Below are 15,985 nucleotides of genomic sequence, written 5' to 3'. Positions count from 1 at the left end.
CCCTGGGTGCTCTGTGCCCTTCTGTGATATGTAATGTCTTGTGGTGTGTGTTGCTGCTGTCCTGGGTGCTCTGTGCCCTTCTGTGATATGTAATGTCTTGTGGTGTGTGTTGCTGCTGCCCTGGGTGCTCTGTGCCCTTCTGTGATATGTAATGTCTTGTGGTGTGTGTTGCTGCTGCTGCCCTGGGTGCTCTGTGCCCTTCTGTGAGATGTAATGCCTTGTGGTGTGTGTTGCTGCTGCTGCCCTGGGTGCTCTGTGCCCTTCTGTGATATGTAATGTCTTGTGGTGTGTGTTGCTGCTGCTGCCCTGGGTGCTCTGTGCCCTTCTGTGATATGTAATGTCTTGTGCTGTGTGTTGCTGCTGCCCTGGGTGCTCTGTGCCCTTCTGTGATATGTAATGTCTTGTGGTGTGTGTTGCTGCTGCCCTTTGTGCTCTGTGCCCTTCTGTGATATGTAATGCCTTGTGGTGTGTGCTGCTGCTGCCCTGGGTGTTCTGTGCCCTTCTGTGATATGTAATGTCTTGTGGTGTGTGTTGCTGCTGCCCTGGGTGCTCTGTGCACTTCTGTGATATGTAATGTCTTGTGGTGTGTGCTGCTGCTGCCCTGGGTGCTCTGTGCCCTTCTGTGATATGTAATGTCTTGTGGTGTGTGTTGCTGCTGCTTTCCTGGGTGCTCTGTGCCCTTCTGTGATATGTAATGTCTTGTGGTGTGTGTTGCTGCTGCCCTGGGCGCTCTGTGCCCTTCTGTGATATGTAATGTCTTGTGGTGTGTGTTGCTGCTGCCCTGGGTGCTCTGTGCCCTTCTGTGATATGTAATGTCTTGTGGTGTGTGTTGCTGCTGTCCTGGGTGCTCTGTGCCCTTCTGTGATATGTAATGTCTTGTGGTGTGTGTGTTGCTGCTGCCCTGGGTGCTCTGTGCCCTTCTGTGATATGTAATGTCTTGTGATGTGTGTTGCTGCTGCTGCCCTGGGTGCTCTGTGCCCTTCTGTGATATGTAATGTCTTGTGGTGTGTGCTGCTGCTGCCCTGGGTGCTCTGTGCCCTTCTGTGATATGTAATGTCTTGTGGTGTGTGTTGCTGCTGCTGCCCTGGGTGCTCTGTGCCCTTCTGTGATATGTAATGTCTTGTGGTGTGTGTTGTTGCTGCCCTGGGTGCTCTGTGCCCTTCTGTGATATGTAATGTCTTGTGGCGTGTGCTGCTGCTGCCCTGGGTGCTCTGTGCCCTTCTGTGATATGTAATGTCTTGTGGTGTGTGTTGCTGCTGCCCTGGGTGTTCTGTGCCCTTCTGTGATATGTAATGTCTTGTGGTGTGTGTTGCTGCTGCTGCCCTGGGTGATCTGTGCCCTTCTGTGATATGTAATGTCTTGTGGTGTGTGCTGCTGCTGCCCTGGGTGCTCTGTGCCCTTCTGTGATATGTAATGTCTTGTGGTGTGTGCTGCTGCTGCCCTGGGTGTTCTGTGCCCTTCTGTGATATGTAATGTCTTGTGGTGTGTGTTGCTGCTGCTGCCCTGGTGCTCTGTGCCCTTCTGTGATATGTAATGTCTTGTGGTGTGTGTTGCTGCTGCCCTGGGTGTCTGTGCCCTTCTGTGATATGTAATGTCTTGTGGTGTGTGTTGCTGCTGCCCTGGGTGCTCTGTGCCCTTCTGTGATATGTAATGTCTTGTGGTGTGTGCTGCTGCTGCCCTGGGTGTTCTGTGCCCTTCTGTGATATGTAATGTCTTGTGGTGTGTGTTGCTGCTGCCCTGTGTGCTCTGTGCCCTTCTGTGATATGTAATGCCTTGTGGTGTGTGTTGCTGCTGCCCTGGGTACTCTGTGCCCTTCTGTGATATGTAATGCCTTGTGGTGTGTGCTGCTGCTGCTGCCCTGGGTGTTCTGTGCCCCTCTGTGATATGTAATGTCTTGTGGTGTGTGTTGCTGCTGCCCTGGGTGCTCTGTGCCCTTCTGTGATATGTAATGTCTTGTGGTGTGTGTTGCTGCTGCCCTGGGTGCTCTGTGCCCTTCTGTGATATGTAATGTCTTGTGGTGTGTGTTGCTGCTGCAGCCCTGGGTGCTCTGTGCCCTTCTGTGATATGGAATGTCTTGTGGTGTGTGTTGCTGCTGCCCTGGGTGCTCTGTGCCCTTCTGTGATATGTAATGTCTTGTGGTGTGTGTTGCTGCTGCCCTGGGTGCTTTGTGCCCTTCTGTGAGATGTAATGCCTTGTGGTGTGTGTTGCTGCTGCTGTCCTGGGTGCTCTGTGCCCTTCTGTGATATGTAATGTCTTGTGGTGTGTGTTGCTGCTGCCCTGGGTGCTCTGTGCCCTTCTGTGATATGTAATGTCTTGTGGTGTGTGTTGCTGCTGCTGCCCTGAGTGCTCCGTGCCCTTCTGTGAGATGTAATGCCTTGTGGTGTGTGTTGCTGCTGCTGTCCTGGGTGCTCTGTGCCCTTCTGTGATATGTAATGTCTTGTGGTGTGTGTTGCTGCTGCCCTGGGTGCTCTGTGCCCTTCTGTGATATGTAATGTCTTGTGGTGTGTGTTGCTGCTGCAGCCCTGGGTGCTCTGTGCCCTTCTGTGATATGGAATGTCTTGTGGTGTGTGTTGCTGCTGCTGTCCTGTGTGCTCTGTGCCCTTCTGTGATATGTAATGTCTTGTGGTGTGTGCTGCTGCTGCCCTGGGTGCTCTGTGCCCTTCTGTGAGATGTAATGCCTTGTGGTGTGTGTTGCTGCTGCAGCCCTGGGTGCTCTGTGCCCTTCTGTGATATGTAATGTCTTGTGGTGTGTGTTGCTGCTGCTGTCCTGGGTGCTCTGTGCCCTTCTGTGATATGTAATGTCTTGTGGTGTGTGTTGCTGCTGTCCTGGGTGCTCTGTGCCCTTCTGTGATATGTAATGTCTTGTGGTGTGTGTTGCTGCTGCTGCCCTGGGTGATCTGTGCCCTTCTGTGATATGTAATGTCTTGTGGTGTGTGTTGCTGCTGCCCTGGGTGCTCTGTGCCCTTCTGTGATATGTAATGTCTTGTGGTGTGTGTTGTTGCTGCCCTGGGTGCTCTGTGCCCTTCTGTGATATGTAATGTCTTGTGGTGTGTGTTGCTGCTGCTGTCCTGGGTGCTCTGTGCCCTTCTGTGATATGTAATGTCTTGTGGTGTGTGCTGCTGCTGCCCTGGGTGCTCTGTGCTCTTCTGTGATATGTAATGCCTTGTGGTGTGTGCTGCTGCTGCCCTGGGTGATCTGTGCCCTTCTGTGATATGTAATGTCTTGTGGTGTGTGTTGCTGCTGCCCTGGGTGTTCTGTGCCCTTCTGTGATATGTAATGCCTTGTGGTGTGTGTTGCTGCTGCAGCCCTGGGTGCTCTGTGCCCTTCTGTGATATGTAATGTCTTGTGGTGTGTGCTGCTGCTGCCCTGGGTGATCTGTGCCCTTCTGTGATATGTAATGTCTTGTGGTGTGTGCTGCTGCTGCCCTGGGTGTTCTGTGCCCTTCTGTGATATGTAATGTCTGGTGGTGTGTGCTGCTGCTGCTGCTGCCCTGGGTGCTCTGTGCCCTTCTGTGATATGTAATGTCTTGTGGTGTGTGTTGCTGCTGCCCTGGGTGGTCTGTGCCCTTCTGTGATATGTAATGTCTTGTGGTGTGTGTTGCTGCTGCCCTGGGTGTTCTGTGCCCTTCTGTGATATGTCATGTCTTGTGGTGTGTGCTGCTGCTGTCCTGGGTGCTCTGTGCCCTTCTGTGATATGTAATGTCTTGTGGTGTGTGTTGCTGCTGCCCTGGGTGCTCTGTGCCCTTCTGTGATATGTAATGTCTTGTGGTGTGTGTTGCTGCTGCCCTGGGTGCTCTGTGCCCTTCTGTGATATGTAATGTCTTGTGGTGTGTGTTGCTGCTGCCCTGGGTGCTCTGTGCCCTTCTGTGATATGTAATGCCTTGTGGTGTGTGTTGCTGCTGCTGCCCTGGGTGTTCTGTGCCCCTCTGTGATATGTAATGCCTTGTGGTGTGTGTTGCTGCTGCCCTGGGTGATCTGTGCCCTTCTGTGATATGTAATGTCTTGTGGTGTGTGTTGCTGCTGCCCTGGGTGCTCTGTGCCCTTCTATGATATGTAATGTCTTGTGGTGTGTGCTGCTGCTGACCTGGGTGTTCTGTGCCCTTCTGTGATATGTAATGTCTTGTGGTGTGTGTTGCTGCTGCCCTGGGTGCTCTGTGCCCTTCTGTGATATGTAATGTCTTGTGGTGTGTGTTGCTGCTGCCCTGGGTGTTCTGTGCCCTTCTGTGATATGTAATGTCTTGTGGTGTGTGTTGCTGCTGCCCTGGGTGTTCTGTGCCCTTCTGTGATATGTAATGTCTTGTGGTGTGTGTTGCTGCTGCTGCCCTGGGTGCTCTGTGCCCTTCTGTGATATGTAATGCCTTGTGGTGTGTGCTGCTGCTGCCCTGGGTGATCTGTGCCCTTCTGTGATATGTAATGTCTTGTGGTGTGTGTTGCTGCTGCCCTGGGTGCTCTGTGCCCTTCTGTGATATGTAATGTCTTGTGGTGTGTGTTGCTGCTGCCCTGGGTGCTCTGTGCCCTTCTGTGATATGTAATGTCTTGTGGTGTGTGTTGCTGCTGCCCTGGGTGCTCTGTGCCCTTCTGTGATATGTAATGTCTTGTGGTGTGTGTTGCTGCTGCCCTGGGTGCTCTGTGCCCTTCTGTGATATGTAATGTCTTGTGGTGTGTGTTGCTGCGGCTTCCCTGGGTGCTCTGTGCCCTTCTGTGATATGTAATGTTTTGTGGTGTGTGCTGCTGCTGCAGCCCTGGGTGCTCTGTGCCCTTCTGTGATATGGAATGTCTTGTGGTGTGTGTTGCTGCTGCCCTGGGTGCTCTGTGCCCTTCTGTGATATGTAATGTCTTGTGGTGTGTGTTGCTGCTGCCCTGGGTGTTCTGTGCCCTTCTGTGATATGTAATGCCTTGTGGTGTGTGTTGCTGCTGCCCTAGGTGTTCTGTGCCCTTCTGTGATATGTAATGCCTTGTGGTGTGTGTGTTGCTGCTGCCCTGGGTGGTCTGTGCCCTTCTGTGATATGTAATGTGTTGTGGTGTGTGCTGCTGCTGCAGCCCTGGGTGCTCTGTGCCCTTCTGTGATATGGAATGTCTTGTGGTGTGTGCTGCTGCTGCCCTGGGTGCTCTGTGCCCTTCTGTGATATGTAATGTCTTGTGGTGTGTGTTGCTGCTGCCCTGGGTGTTCTGTGCCCTTCTGTGATATGTAATGTCTTGTGGTGTGTGTTGCTGCTGCCCTGGGTGCTCTGTGCCCTTCTGTGATATGTAATGTCTTGTGGTGTGTGTTGCTGCTGCCCTGGGTGGTCTGTGCCCTTCTGTGATATGTAATGTCTTGTGGTGTGTGTTGCTGCTGCCCTGGGTGCTCTGTGCCCTTCTGTGATATGTAATGTCTTGTGGTGTGTGTTGCTGCTGCCCTGGGTGCTCTGTGCCCTTCTGTGATATGTAATGTCTTGTGGTGTGTGTGTGCTGCTGCTGCCCTGGGTGCTCTGTGCCCTTCTGTGATATGTAATGCCTTGTGGTGTGTATGTGCTGCTGCTGCCCTGGGTGTTCTGTGCCCTTCTGTGATATGTAATGTCTTGTGGTGTGTGCTGCTGCTGCCCTGGGTGCTCTGTGCCCTTCTGTGATATGTAATGTCTTGTGGTGTGTGCTGCTGCTGTCCTGGGTGTTCTGTGCCCTTCTGTGATATGTAATGTCTTGTGGTGTGTGTTGCTGCTGCCCTGGGTGGTCTGTGCCCTTCTGTGATATGTAATGTCTTGTGGTGTGTGTTGCTGCTGCAGCCCTGGGTGCTCTGTGCCCTTCTGTGATATGTAATGTCTTGTGGTGTGTGTTGCTGCTGCCCTGGGTGCTCTGTGCCCTTCTGTGATATGTAATGTCTTGTGGCGTGTGTTGCTGCTGCCCTGGGTGCTCTGTGCTCTTCTGTGATATGTAATGTCTTGTGGTGTGTGTTGCTGCTGCCCTGGGTGCTCTGTGCCCTTCTGTGATATGTAATGTCTTGTGGTGTGTGCTGCTGCTGCCCTGGGTGCTCTGTGCCCTTCTGTGATATGTAATGCCTTGTGGTGTGTGCTGCTGCTGCCCTGGGTGCTCTGTGCCCTTCTGTGATATGTAATGCCTTGTGGTGTGTGTTGCTGCTGCCCTGGGTGCTCTGTGCCCTTCTGTGATATGTAATGCCTTGTGGTGTGTGTTGCTGCTGCCCTGGGTGCTCTGTGCCCTTCTGTGATATGTAATGCCTTGTGGTGTGTGTTGCTGCTGCCCTGGGTGCTCTGTGCCCTTCTGTGATATGTAATGTCTTGTGGTGTGTGTTGCTGCTGCCCTGGGTGCTCTGTGCCCTTCTGTGATATGTAATGCCTTGTGGTGTGTGTTGCTGCTGCTGCCCTGGGTGTTCTGTGCCCCTCTGTGATATGTAATGCCTTGTGGTGTGTGTTGCTGCTGCCCTGGGTGATCTGTGCCCTTCTGTGATATGTAATGTCTTGTGGTGTGTGTTGCTGCTGCCCTGGGTGCTCTGTGCCCTTCTATGATATGTAATGTCTTGTGGTGTGTGCTGCTGCTGACCTGGGTGTTCTGTGCCCTTCTGTGATATGTAATGTCTTGTGGTGTGTGTTGCTGCTGCTGCCCTGGGTGCTTTGTGCACTTCTGTGATATGTAATGTCTTGTGGTGTGTGTTGCTGCTTCCCTGGGTGCTCTGTGCCCTTCTGTGATATGTAATGTCTTGTGGTGTGTGTTGCTGCTGCCCTGGGTGTTCTGTGCCCTTCTGTGATATGTAATGTCTTGTGGTGTGTGTTGCTGCTGCCCTGGGTGTTCTGTGCCCTTCTGTGATATGTAATGTCTTGTGGTGTGTGTTGCTGCTGCTGCCCTGGGTGCTCTGTGCCCTTCTGTGATATGTAATGCCTTGTGGTGTGTGCTGCTGCTGCCCTGGGTGATCTGTGCCCTTCTGTGATATGTAATGTCTTGTGGTGTGTGTTGCTGCTGCCCTGGGTGCTCTGTGCCCTTCTGTGATATGTAATGTCTTGTGGTGTGTGTTGCTGCTGCTGCCCTGGGTGCTCTGTGCCCTTCTGTGATATGTAATGTCTTGTGGTGTGTGTTGCTGCTGCCCTGGGTGCTCTGTGCCCTTCTGTGATATGTAATGTCTTGTGGTGTGTGTTGCTGCTGCCCTGGGTGCTCTGTGCCCTTCTGTGATATGTAATGTCTTGTGGTGTGTGTTGCTGCGGCTTCCCTGGGTGCTCTGTGCCCTTCTGTGATATGTAATGTTTTGTGGTGTGTGCTGCTGCTGCAGCCCTGGGTGCTCTGTGCCCTTCTGTGATATGGAATGTCTTGTGGTGTGTGCTGCTGCTGCCCTGGGTGCTCTGTGCCCTTCTGTGATATGTAATGTCTTGTGGTGTGTGTTGCTGCTGCCCTGGGTGTTCTGTGCCCTTCTGTGATATGTAATGCCTTGTGGTGTGTGTTGCTGCTGCCCTGGGTGTTCTGTGCCCTTCTGTGATATGTAATGCCTTGTGGTGTGTGTTGCTGCTGCCCTGGGTGGTCTGTGCCCTTCTGTGATATGTAATGTGTTGTGGTGTGTGCTGCTGCTGCAGCCCTGGGTGTTCTGTGCCCTTCTGTGATATGGAATGTCTTGTGGTGTGTGCTGCTGCTGCCCTGGGTGCTCTGTGCCCTTCTGTGATATGTAATGTCTTGTGGTGTGTGTTGCTGCTGCCCTGGGTGTTCTGTGCCCTTCTGTGATATGTAATGTCTTGTGGTGTGTGTTGCTGCTGCCCTGGGTGCTCTGTGCCCTTCTGTGATATGTAATGTCTTGTGGTGTGTGTTGCTGCTGCCCTGGGTGGTCTGTGCCCTTCTGTGATATGTAATGTCTTGTGGTGTGTGTTGCTGCTGCCCTGGGTGCTCTGTGCCCTTCTGTGATATGTAATGTCTTGTGGTGTGTGTTGCTGCTGCCCTGGGTGCTCTGTGCCCTTCTGTGATATGTAATGTCTTGTGGTGTGTGTGTGCTGCTGCTGCCCTGGGTGCTCTGTGCCCTTCTGTGATATGTAATGCCTTGTGGTGTGTGTGTGCTGCTGCTGCCCTGGGTGTTCTGTGCCCTTCTGTGATATGTAATGTCTTGTGGTGTGTGCTGCTGCTGCCCTGGGTGCTCTGTGCCCTTCTGTGATATGTAATGTCTTGTGGTGTGTGCTGCTGCTGTCCTGGGTGTTCTGTGCCCTTCTGTGATATGTAATGTCTTGTGGTGTGTGTTGCTGCTGCCCTGGGTGGTCTGTGCCCTTCTGTGATATGTAATGTCTTGTGGTGTGTGTTGCTGCTGCCCTGGGTGCTCTGTGCCCTTCTGTGATATGTAATGTCTTGTGGTGTGTGTTGCTGCTGCCCTGGGTGCTCTGTGCCCTTCTGTGATATGTAATGTCTTGTGGTGTGTGTTGCTGCTGCCCTGGGTGGTCTGTGCCCTTCTGTGATATGTAATGTCTTGTGGTGTGTGTTGCTGCTGCCCTGGGTGCTCTGTGCCCTTCTGTGATATGTAATGTCTTGTGGTGTGTGTTGCTGCTGCCCTGGGTGCTCTGTGCCCTTCTGTGATATGTAATGTCTTGTGGTGTGTGTGTGCTGCTGCTGCCCTGGGTGCTCTGTGCCCTTCTGTGATATGTAATGCCTTGTGGTGTGTGTGTGCTGCTGCTGCCCTGGGTGTTCTGTGCCCTTCTGTGATATGTAATGTCTTGTGGTGTGTGCTGCTGCTGCCCTGGGTGCTCTGTGCCCTTCTGTGATATGTAATGTCTTGTGGTGTGTGCTGCTGCTGTCCTGGGTGTTCTGTGCCCTTCTGTGATATGTAATGTCTTGTGGTGTGTGTTGCTGCTGCCCTGGGTGGTCTGTGCCCTTCTGTGATATGTAATGTCTTGTGGTGTGTGTTGCTGCTGCCCTGGGTGCTCTGTGCTCTTCTGTGATATGTAATGTCTTGTGGTGTGTGTTGCTGCTGCCCTGGGTGCTCTGTGCCCTTCTGTGATATGTAATGTCTTGTGGTGTGTGCTGCTGCTGCCCTGGGTGCTCTGTGCCCTTCTGTGATATGTAATGCCTTGTGGTGTGTGCTGCTGCTGCCCTGGGTGCTCTGTGCCCTTCTGTGATATGTAATGCCTTGTGGTGTGTGTTGCTGCTGCCCTGGGTGCTCTGTGCCCTTCTGTGATATGTAATGCCATGTGGTGTGTGTTGCTGCTGCCCTGGGTGCTCTGTGCCCTTCTGTGATATGTAATGCCTTGTGGTGTGTGCTGCTGCTGCCCTGGGTGTTCTGTGCCCTTCTGTGATATGTAATGTCTTGTGGTGTGTGTTGCTGCTGCCCTGGGTGTTCTGTGCCCTTCTGTGATATGTAATGCCTTGTGGTGTGTGTTGCTGCTGCTGCCCTGGGTGCTCTGTGCCCTTCTGTGATATGTAATTTCTTGTGGTGTGTGCTGCTGCTGCTGCCCTGGGTGCTCTGTGCCCTTCTGTGATATGTAATGCCTTGTGGTGTGTGCTGCTGCTGCCCTGGGTGCTCTGTGCCCTTCTGTGATATGTAATGTCTTGTGGTGTGTGTTGCTGCTGTCCTGGGTGCTCTGTGCCCTTCTGTGATATGTAATGTCTTGTGGTGTGTGCTGCTGCTGCCCTGAGTGCTCTGTGCCCTTCTGTGATATGTAATGTCTTGTGGCGTGTGTTGCTGCTGCTGCCCTGGGTGATCTGTGCCCTTCTGTGATATGTAATGTCTTGTGGTGTGTGCTGCTGCTTCCCTGGGTGCTCTGTGCCCTTCTGTGATATGTAATGTCTTGTGGTGTGTGCTGCTGCTGTCCTGGGTGCTCTGTGCCCTTCTGTGATATGTAATGTCTTGTGGTGTGTGTTGCTGCTGCAGCCCTGGGTGCTCTGTGCCCTTCTGTGATATGTAATGCCTTGTGGTGTGTGCTGCTGCTGCCCTGGGTGCTCTGTGCCCTTCTGTGATATGTAATGCCTTGTGGTGTGTGTTGCTGCTGTCCTGGGTGCTCTGTGCTCTTCTGTGATATGTAATGCCTTGTGGTGTGTGCTGCTGCTGCCCTGAGTGCTCTGTGCCCTTCTGTGATATGTAATGTCTTGTGGCGTGTGTTGCTGCTGCCCTGGGTGCTCTGTGCCCTTCTGTGATATGTAATGTCTTGTGGTGTGTGTTGCTGCTGCTGCCCTGGGTGCTCTGTGCCCTTCTGTGATATGTAATGTCTTGTGGTGTGTGTTGCTGCTGCCCTGGGTGCTCTGTGCCCTTCTGTGATATGTAATGTCTTGTGGTGTGTGCTGCTGCTGCCCTGGGTGTTCTGTGCCCTTCTGTGATATGTAATGTCTTGTGGTGTGTGTTGCTGCTGCCCTGTGTGCTCTGTGCCCTTCTGTGATATGTAATGTCTTGTGGTGTGTGTTGTTACTGCCCTGGGTGCTCTGTGCCCTTCTGTGATATGTAATGTCTTGTGGTGTGTGTTGCTGCTGCTGCCCTGGGTGCTCTGTGCCCTTCTGTGATATGTAATGTCTTGTGGTGTGTGTTGCTGCTGCTGCCCTGGGTGCTCTGTGCCCTTCTGTGATATGTAATGTCTTGTGGTGTGTGCTGCTGCTGCCCTGGGTGCTCTGTGCCCTTCTGTGATATGTAATGTCTTGTGGTGTGTGCTGCTGCTGCTGCCCTGGGTGCTCTGTGCCCTTCTGTGATATGTAATGTCTTGTGGTGTGTGTTGTTACTGCCCTGGGTGCTCTGTGCCCTTCTGTGATATGTAATGTCTTGTGGTGTGTGTTGCTGCTGCTGCCCTGGGTGTTCTGTGCCCCTCTGTGATATGTAATGCCTTGTGGTGTGTGCTGCTGCTGCCCTGGGTGATCTGTGCCCTTCTGTGATATGTAATGTCTTGTGGTGTGTGCTGCTGCTGTCCTGGGTGCTCTGTGTCCTTCTGTGATATGTAATGTCTTGTGGTGTGTGTTGCTGCTGCCATGGGTGCTCTGTGCCCTTCTGTGATATGTAATGTCTTGTGGTGTGTGCTGCTGCTGCCCTGGGTGCTCTGTGCCCTTCTGTGATATGTAATGCCTTGTGGTGTGTGCTGCTGCTGCTGCCCTGGGTGCTCTGTGCCCTTCTGTGATATGTAATGTCTTGTGGTGTGTGTTGCTGCTGCTGCCCTGGGTGCTCTGTGCCCTTCTGTGATATGTAATGTCTTGTGGTGTGTGCTGCTGCTGCCCTGGGTGCTCTGTGCCCTTCTGTGATATGTAATGTCTTGTGGTGTGTGTTGCTGCTGCCCTGGGTGCTCTGTGCCCTTCTGTGATATGTAATGCCTTGTGGTGTGTGTTGCTGCTGCCATGGGTGCTCTGTGCCCTTCTGTGATATGTAATGTCTTGTGGTGTGTGTTGCTGCTGCCCTGGGTGCTCTGTGCCCTTCTGTGATATGTAATGCCTTGTGGTGTGTGCTGCTGCTGCTGCCCTGGGTGCTCTGTGCCCTTCTGTGATATGTAATGTCTTGTGGTGTGTGTTGCTGCTGCTGCCCTGGGTGCTCTGTGCCCTTCTGTGATATGTAATGTCTTGTGGTGTGTGCTGCTGCTGCCCTGGGTGCTCTGTGCCCTTCTGTGATATGTAATGTCTTGTGGTGTGTGCTGCTGCTGCCCTGGGTGCTCTGTGCCCTTCTGTGATATGTAATGCCTTGTGGTGTGTGTTGCTGCTGCCCTGGGTGCTCTGTGCCCTTCTGTGATATGTAATGTCTTGTGGTGTGTGCTGCTGCTGCCCTGGGTGCTCTGTGCCCTTCTGTGATATGTAATGTCTTGTGGTGTGTGCTGCTGCTGCCCTGGGTGCTCTGTGCCCTTCTGTGATATGTAATGTCTTGTGGTGTGTGTTGCTGCTGCCCTGGGTGCTCTGTGCCCTTCTGTGATATGTAATGTCTTGTGGTGTGTGTTGCTGCTGCCCTGGGTGCTCTGTGCCCTTCTGTGATATGTAATGCCTTGTGGTGTGTGCTGCTGCTGCCCTGGGTGCTCTGTGCCCTTCTGTGATATGTAATTCCTTGTGGTGTGTGTTGCTGCTGCCCTGGGTGCTCTGTGCCCTTCTGTGATATGTAATGCCTTGTGGTGTGTGTTGCTGCTGCCCTGGGTGCTCTGTGCCCTTCTGTGATATGTAATGTCTTGTGGTGTGTGCTGCTGCTGCCCTGGGTGCTCTGTGCCCTTCTGTGATATGTAATGTCTTGTGGTGTGTGCTGCTGCTGCCCTGGGTGCTCTGTGCCCCTCTGTGATATGTAATGTCTTGTGGTGTGTGTTGCTGCTGCCCTGGGTGCTCTGTGCCCTTCTGTGATATGTAATGTCTTGTGGTGTGTGTTTGTGGTGTGTGCTGCTGCTGCCCTGGGTGCTCTGTGCCCTTCTGTGATATGTAATGCCTTGTGGTGTGTGCTGCTGCTGCCCTGGGTGCTCTGTGCCCTTCTGTGATATGTAATGTCTTGTGGTGTGTGCTGCTGCTGCCCTGGGTGCTCTGTGCCCTTCTGTGATATGTAATGTCTTGTGGTGTGTGCTGCTGCTGCCCTGGGTGCTCTGTGCCCTTCTGTGATATGTAATGTCTTGTGGTGTGTGCTGCTGCTGCCCTGGGTGCTCTGTGCACTTCTGTGATATGTAATGTCTTGTGGTGTGTGTTGCTGCTGCCCTGGGTGCTCTGTGCCCTTCTGTGATATGTAATGCCTTGTGGTGTGTGCTGCTGCTGCTTCCCTGGGTGCTCTGTGCCCTTCTGTGATATGTAATGTCTTGTGGTGTGTGCTGCTGCTGCCCTGGGTGCTCTGTGCCCTTCTGTGATATGTAATGTCTTGTGGTGTGTGTTGCTGCTGCTGCCCTGGGTGCTCTGTGCCCTTCTGTGATATGTAATGCCTTGTGGTGTGTGCTGCTGCTGTCCTGGGTGCTCTGTGCCCTTCTGTGATATGTAATGCCTTGTGGTGTGTGTTGCTGCTGCTGCCCTGGGTGCTCTGTGCCCTTCTGTGATATGTAATGTCTTGTGGTGTGTGTTGCTGCTGTCCTGGGTGCTCTGTGCCCTTCTGTGATATGTAATGTCTTGTGTTCAGAGCTTCGTTGTACCTGGAGACGCTGGAGATGTCCGAGGAGACAGAATCTATGTGGAAGACACTGAGCAAACTGGCACTAGAGGCTCGCTACCTTCATGTGGCACAGAGGTAGGTGATCATGAATTTACAGTAATGGGGCAATAAGTGGGTGGAGCCAAGATCACTGCATGACTTCTGGGTGTGTTGCATCACTGTATACCTGCTGGGCGGGGCTAGGATCACTGTATACCTGCTGGGCGGTGCTAGGGTCACTGCATACCTGCAGGGCAGGGCCAGTATCACTGCATGACTGCTGGACGGGGCTAGGATCACTGCATACCAGCTGGGCGGGGCTAGGGTCACCATATACCTGCTGGGCAGGGCCAGTATCACTTCATGACTGCTGGGCGGGGCTAGGATCACTGCATCCCTGCTGGGCGGGGCTTGGATCACTGCATACCTGTAGGGCAGGGCCAATATCACTGCATGACTGCTGGGCGGGGCTAGGATCACTGCATAACTGCTGGACTGGGCCAGTATCACTGCATGACTGCTGGGCGGGGCTAGGATCACTGCATAACTGCTGGGCGGGGCTAGGATCACTGCATGATTGCTGGCCTGGGCCAGTATCACTCCTAGGGCTTGATTCACAAAGCGGTGCTAACCTACTTAACACGTCTAGCACGTCTAACCAGGGTGCTAAGTAGGTTAGCACCGGATTTCTGAATCAGATCGCGCGCTAAGTACCGCACACAAAGTTTTGCGCGCGCAAAGTCCCATAGGCTTGTGCAGTGCGCGCATAAAGTTTTACGCGCGTAAAACTTTATGCGCGTAAAGTTTTGTGCGCGAAAAGCTCATTTTTAGACGTGCTAAGGGGGTTTTCACAGGCGTGCTAACAGTTAGCACCGCTTTGTGAATCAAGCCCCATGACTGCTGGGCGGGGCTAGGATCACTGTATACCTGCTAGGCTGGGCCAGTATCACTCCATGACTGCTGGGCGGGGCTAGGATCATTGCATACCTGCTGGGCGGGGCTTGGGTCACTTTATACCTGCTGGGTGGGGCTAGGATCACTGCATAACTGCTGGGCGGGGCTAGGATCACTGCATACCTGCTGGGCGGGGCTAGGATCACTGCATACCTGCTGGGCAGGGCCAGTATCACTGCATGACTGCTGGGCGGGGTTAGGATCACTGCATACCTGCTGGGCGGGGTTAGGATCACTGTATACCTGCTGGGTGGGGCTAGGGTCACTGTATACCTGCTAGGCTGGGCCAGTATCACTCCATGACTGCTGGACGGGGCTAGGATCACTGCATCCCTGCTGGGCAGGGCCAGTATCGCTGCATGCCTGCTGGGCGGGGCTTTGATCACTGTATACCTGCTGGGCAGGGCTAGGATCAGTGTATACCTGCTGGGCAGGGCCAGTATCACTCCATGACTGCTGGGTGGGGCTAGGATCACTGCATACCTGCTGGGCGGGGCTATGGTCACTGTATACCTGCTGGGCGTGGCTAGGATCACTGCATAACTGCTGGGCGGGGCTAGGATCACTGCATACCTGCTGGGCGGGGCTAGGATCACTGTATACCTGCTGGGCAGGGCCAGTATCACTCCATGATTGCTGGACGGGGCTAGGATCACTGCATCCCTGCTGGGCAGGGCCAATATCACTCCATGACTGCTGGGCGGGGCTAGGATCAATGCATCCCTGCTGGGCGGGGCTAGGATCACTGCATTCCTGCTGGGCCAGTATCACTGCATGACTGCTGGGCGGGGCTAGGATCACTGCATTCCTGCTGGGCCAGTATCACTGCATGACTGCTGGGCGGGGCTAGGATCACTGCATTCATGCTGGGCAGGTCCAGCACACTGCAGGACTGCTGGGCGGGGCTAGGATCACTGCATACCTGCTGGACAGGGCCAGTATCACTGCATGACTGCTGGGCAGGGCTAGGATCACTGCATTCATGCTGGGCAGGTCCAGCACACTGCAGGACTGCTGGGCGGGGCTAGGATCACTGCATACATGCTGGGCAGGGCCAGTATCACTGCATGACAGCTGGGCGGGGCTAGGATCCTTGCATACATTCTGAGCAGAGCCAGTATCACTGCATGACTGCTGGGCGGGGCTAGGATCACTGCATAACTGCTGGGCAGGGCCAATATCACTGCATGGCTGCTGGGCAGGCTAGGATCACTGCATACCTGCTGGGCAGGGCCAGTATCACTGCATGACTTGTGGGCGGGGCTAGGATCACTGCATGACTGCTGGGAAGGGGGGACAGTATCATTGCATGGCTGCTGGGCAGGGCCAGTATCGCTGCTGGGCAGGGCCAGTATCACTGCATGGCTGCTGGGCAGGCTAAGATCACTGCATACCTGCTGGGCCGGGCCAGTATCACTGCATGACTGCTGGGAGGGGGGGGGGGGGGGCAGTATCACTGCATGGCTGCTAGGCAGGGCCAGTATCACTGCATGACTGCTGGGAAGGGGGGGGCAGTATCATTGCATGGCTGCTGGGCAGGGCCAGTATCGCTGCTGGGCAGGGCCAGTATCACTGCATGGCTGCTGGGCGGGGCTAGGATCACTGCATACCTGCTGGGTGTTGTAATTCACCTTTTTGCTTCGACACCAGAAACTTCGTAGAATTGCACCTCACAGACTGTGAGATAACTTGACTCCACACAGCAAGCATTATAGGAGATAGACCGTTCTCAGGCTTCTTCAATAGACAAGTAGTTTATTCAGGAAACAGATATACAGATACAGTTCGTCATATCTTAGCCAAGCAGAGCCTTGCCTTGCGTTACAGCTGCGTGATTACCTTCCTGCTGAAGATAATCAGGTCCTCTTTATGTCTATCCTACGTTACATCTAGACTACCTATGTACAGCATACATTATATCAGATTACATAAAGAAGGAAATAATTAGGTGGTCCAGTCAGCAGATAGAGAGCATGAAAGTAGGAATAAGAATGCGCCCTGCCGGCCCATCCAGCCCTTTAATACTGACTAGGAA

The 15,985-nt window shown here is 53.6% G+C and overlaps 1 protein-coding gene across 1 annotated transcript in view; it reads left to right on the top strand.

Moving 5' to 3' along the window:
• Nucleotides 1–15,985, top strand: part of IFT172 (intraflagellar transport 172) — a 619,018-nt gene that overhangs the window by 253,642 nt on the left and 349,391 nt on the right. Inside the window, exon 18 of the mRNA XM_068279802.1 lies at nucleotides 12,985–13,092. Coding sequence (XP_068135903.1) covers nucleotides 12,985–13,092 — 108 coding nt within the window. The remainder of the gene's footprint in view (nucleotides 1–12,984; nucleotides 13,093–15,985) is intronic.

The sequence above is a fragment of the Hyperolius riggenbachi genome, chromosome 4 (assembly GCF_040937935.1).
Source record: "Hyperolius riggenbachi isolate aHypRig1 chromosome 4, aHypRig1.pri, whole genome shotgun sequence".
Lineage (NCBI taxonomy): Eukaryota > Metazoa > Chordata > Amphibia > Anura > Hyperoliidae > Hyperolius > Hyperolius riggenbachi.
This window is presented reverse-complemented; position numbering and strand designations above follow the sequence as displayed.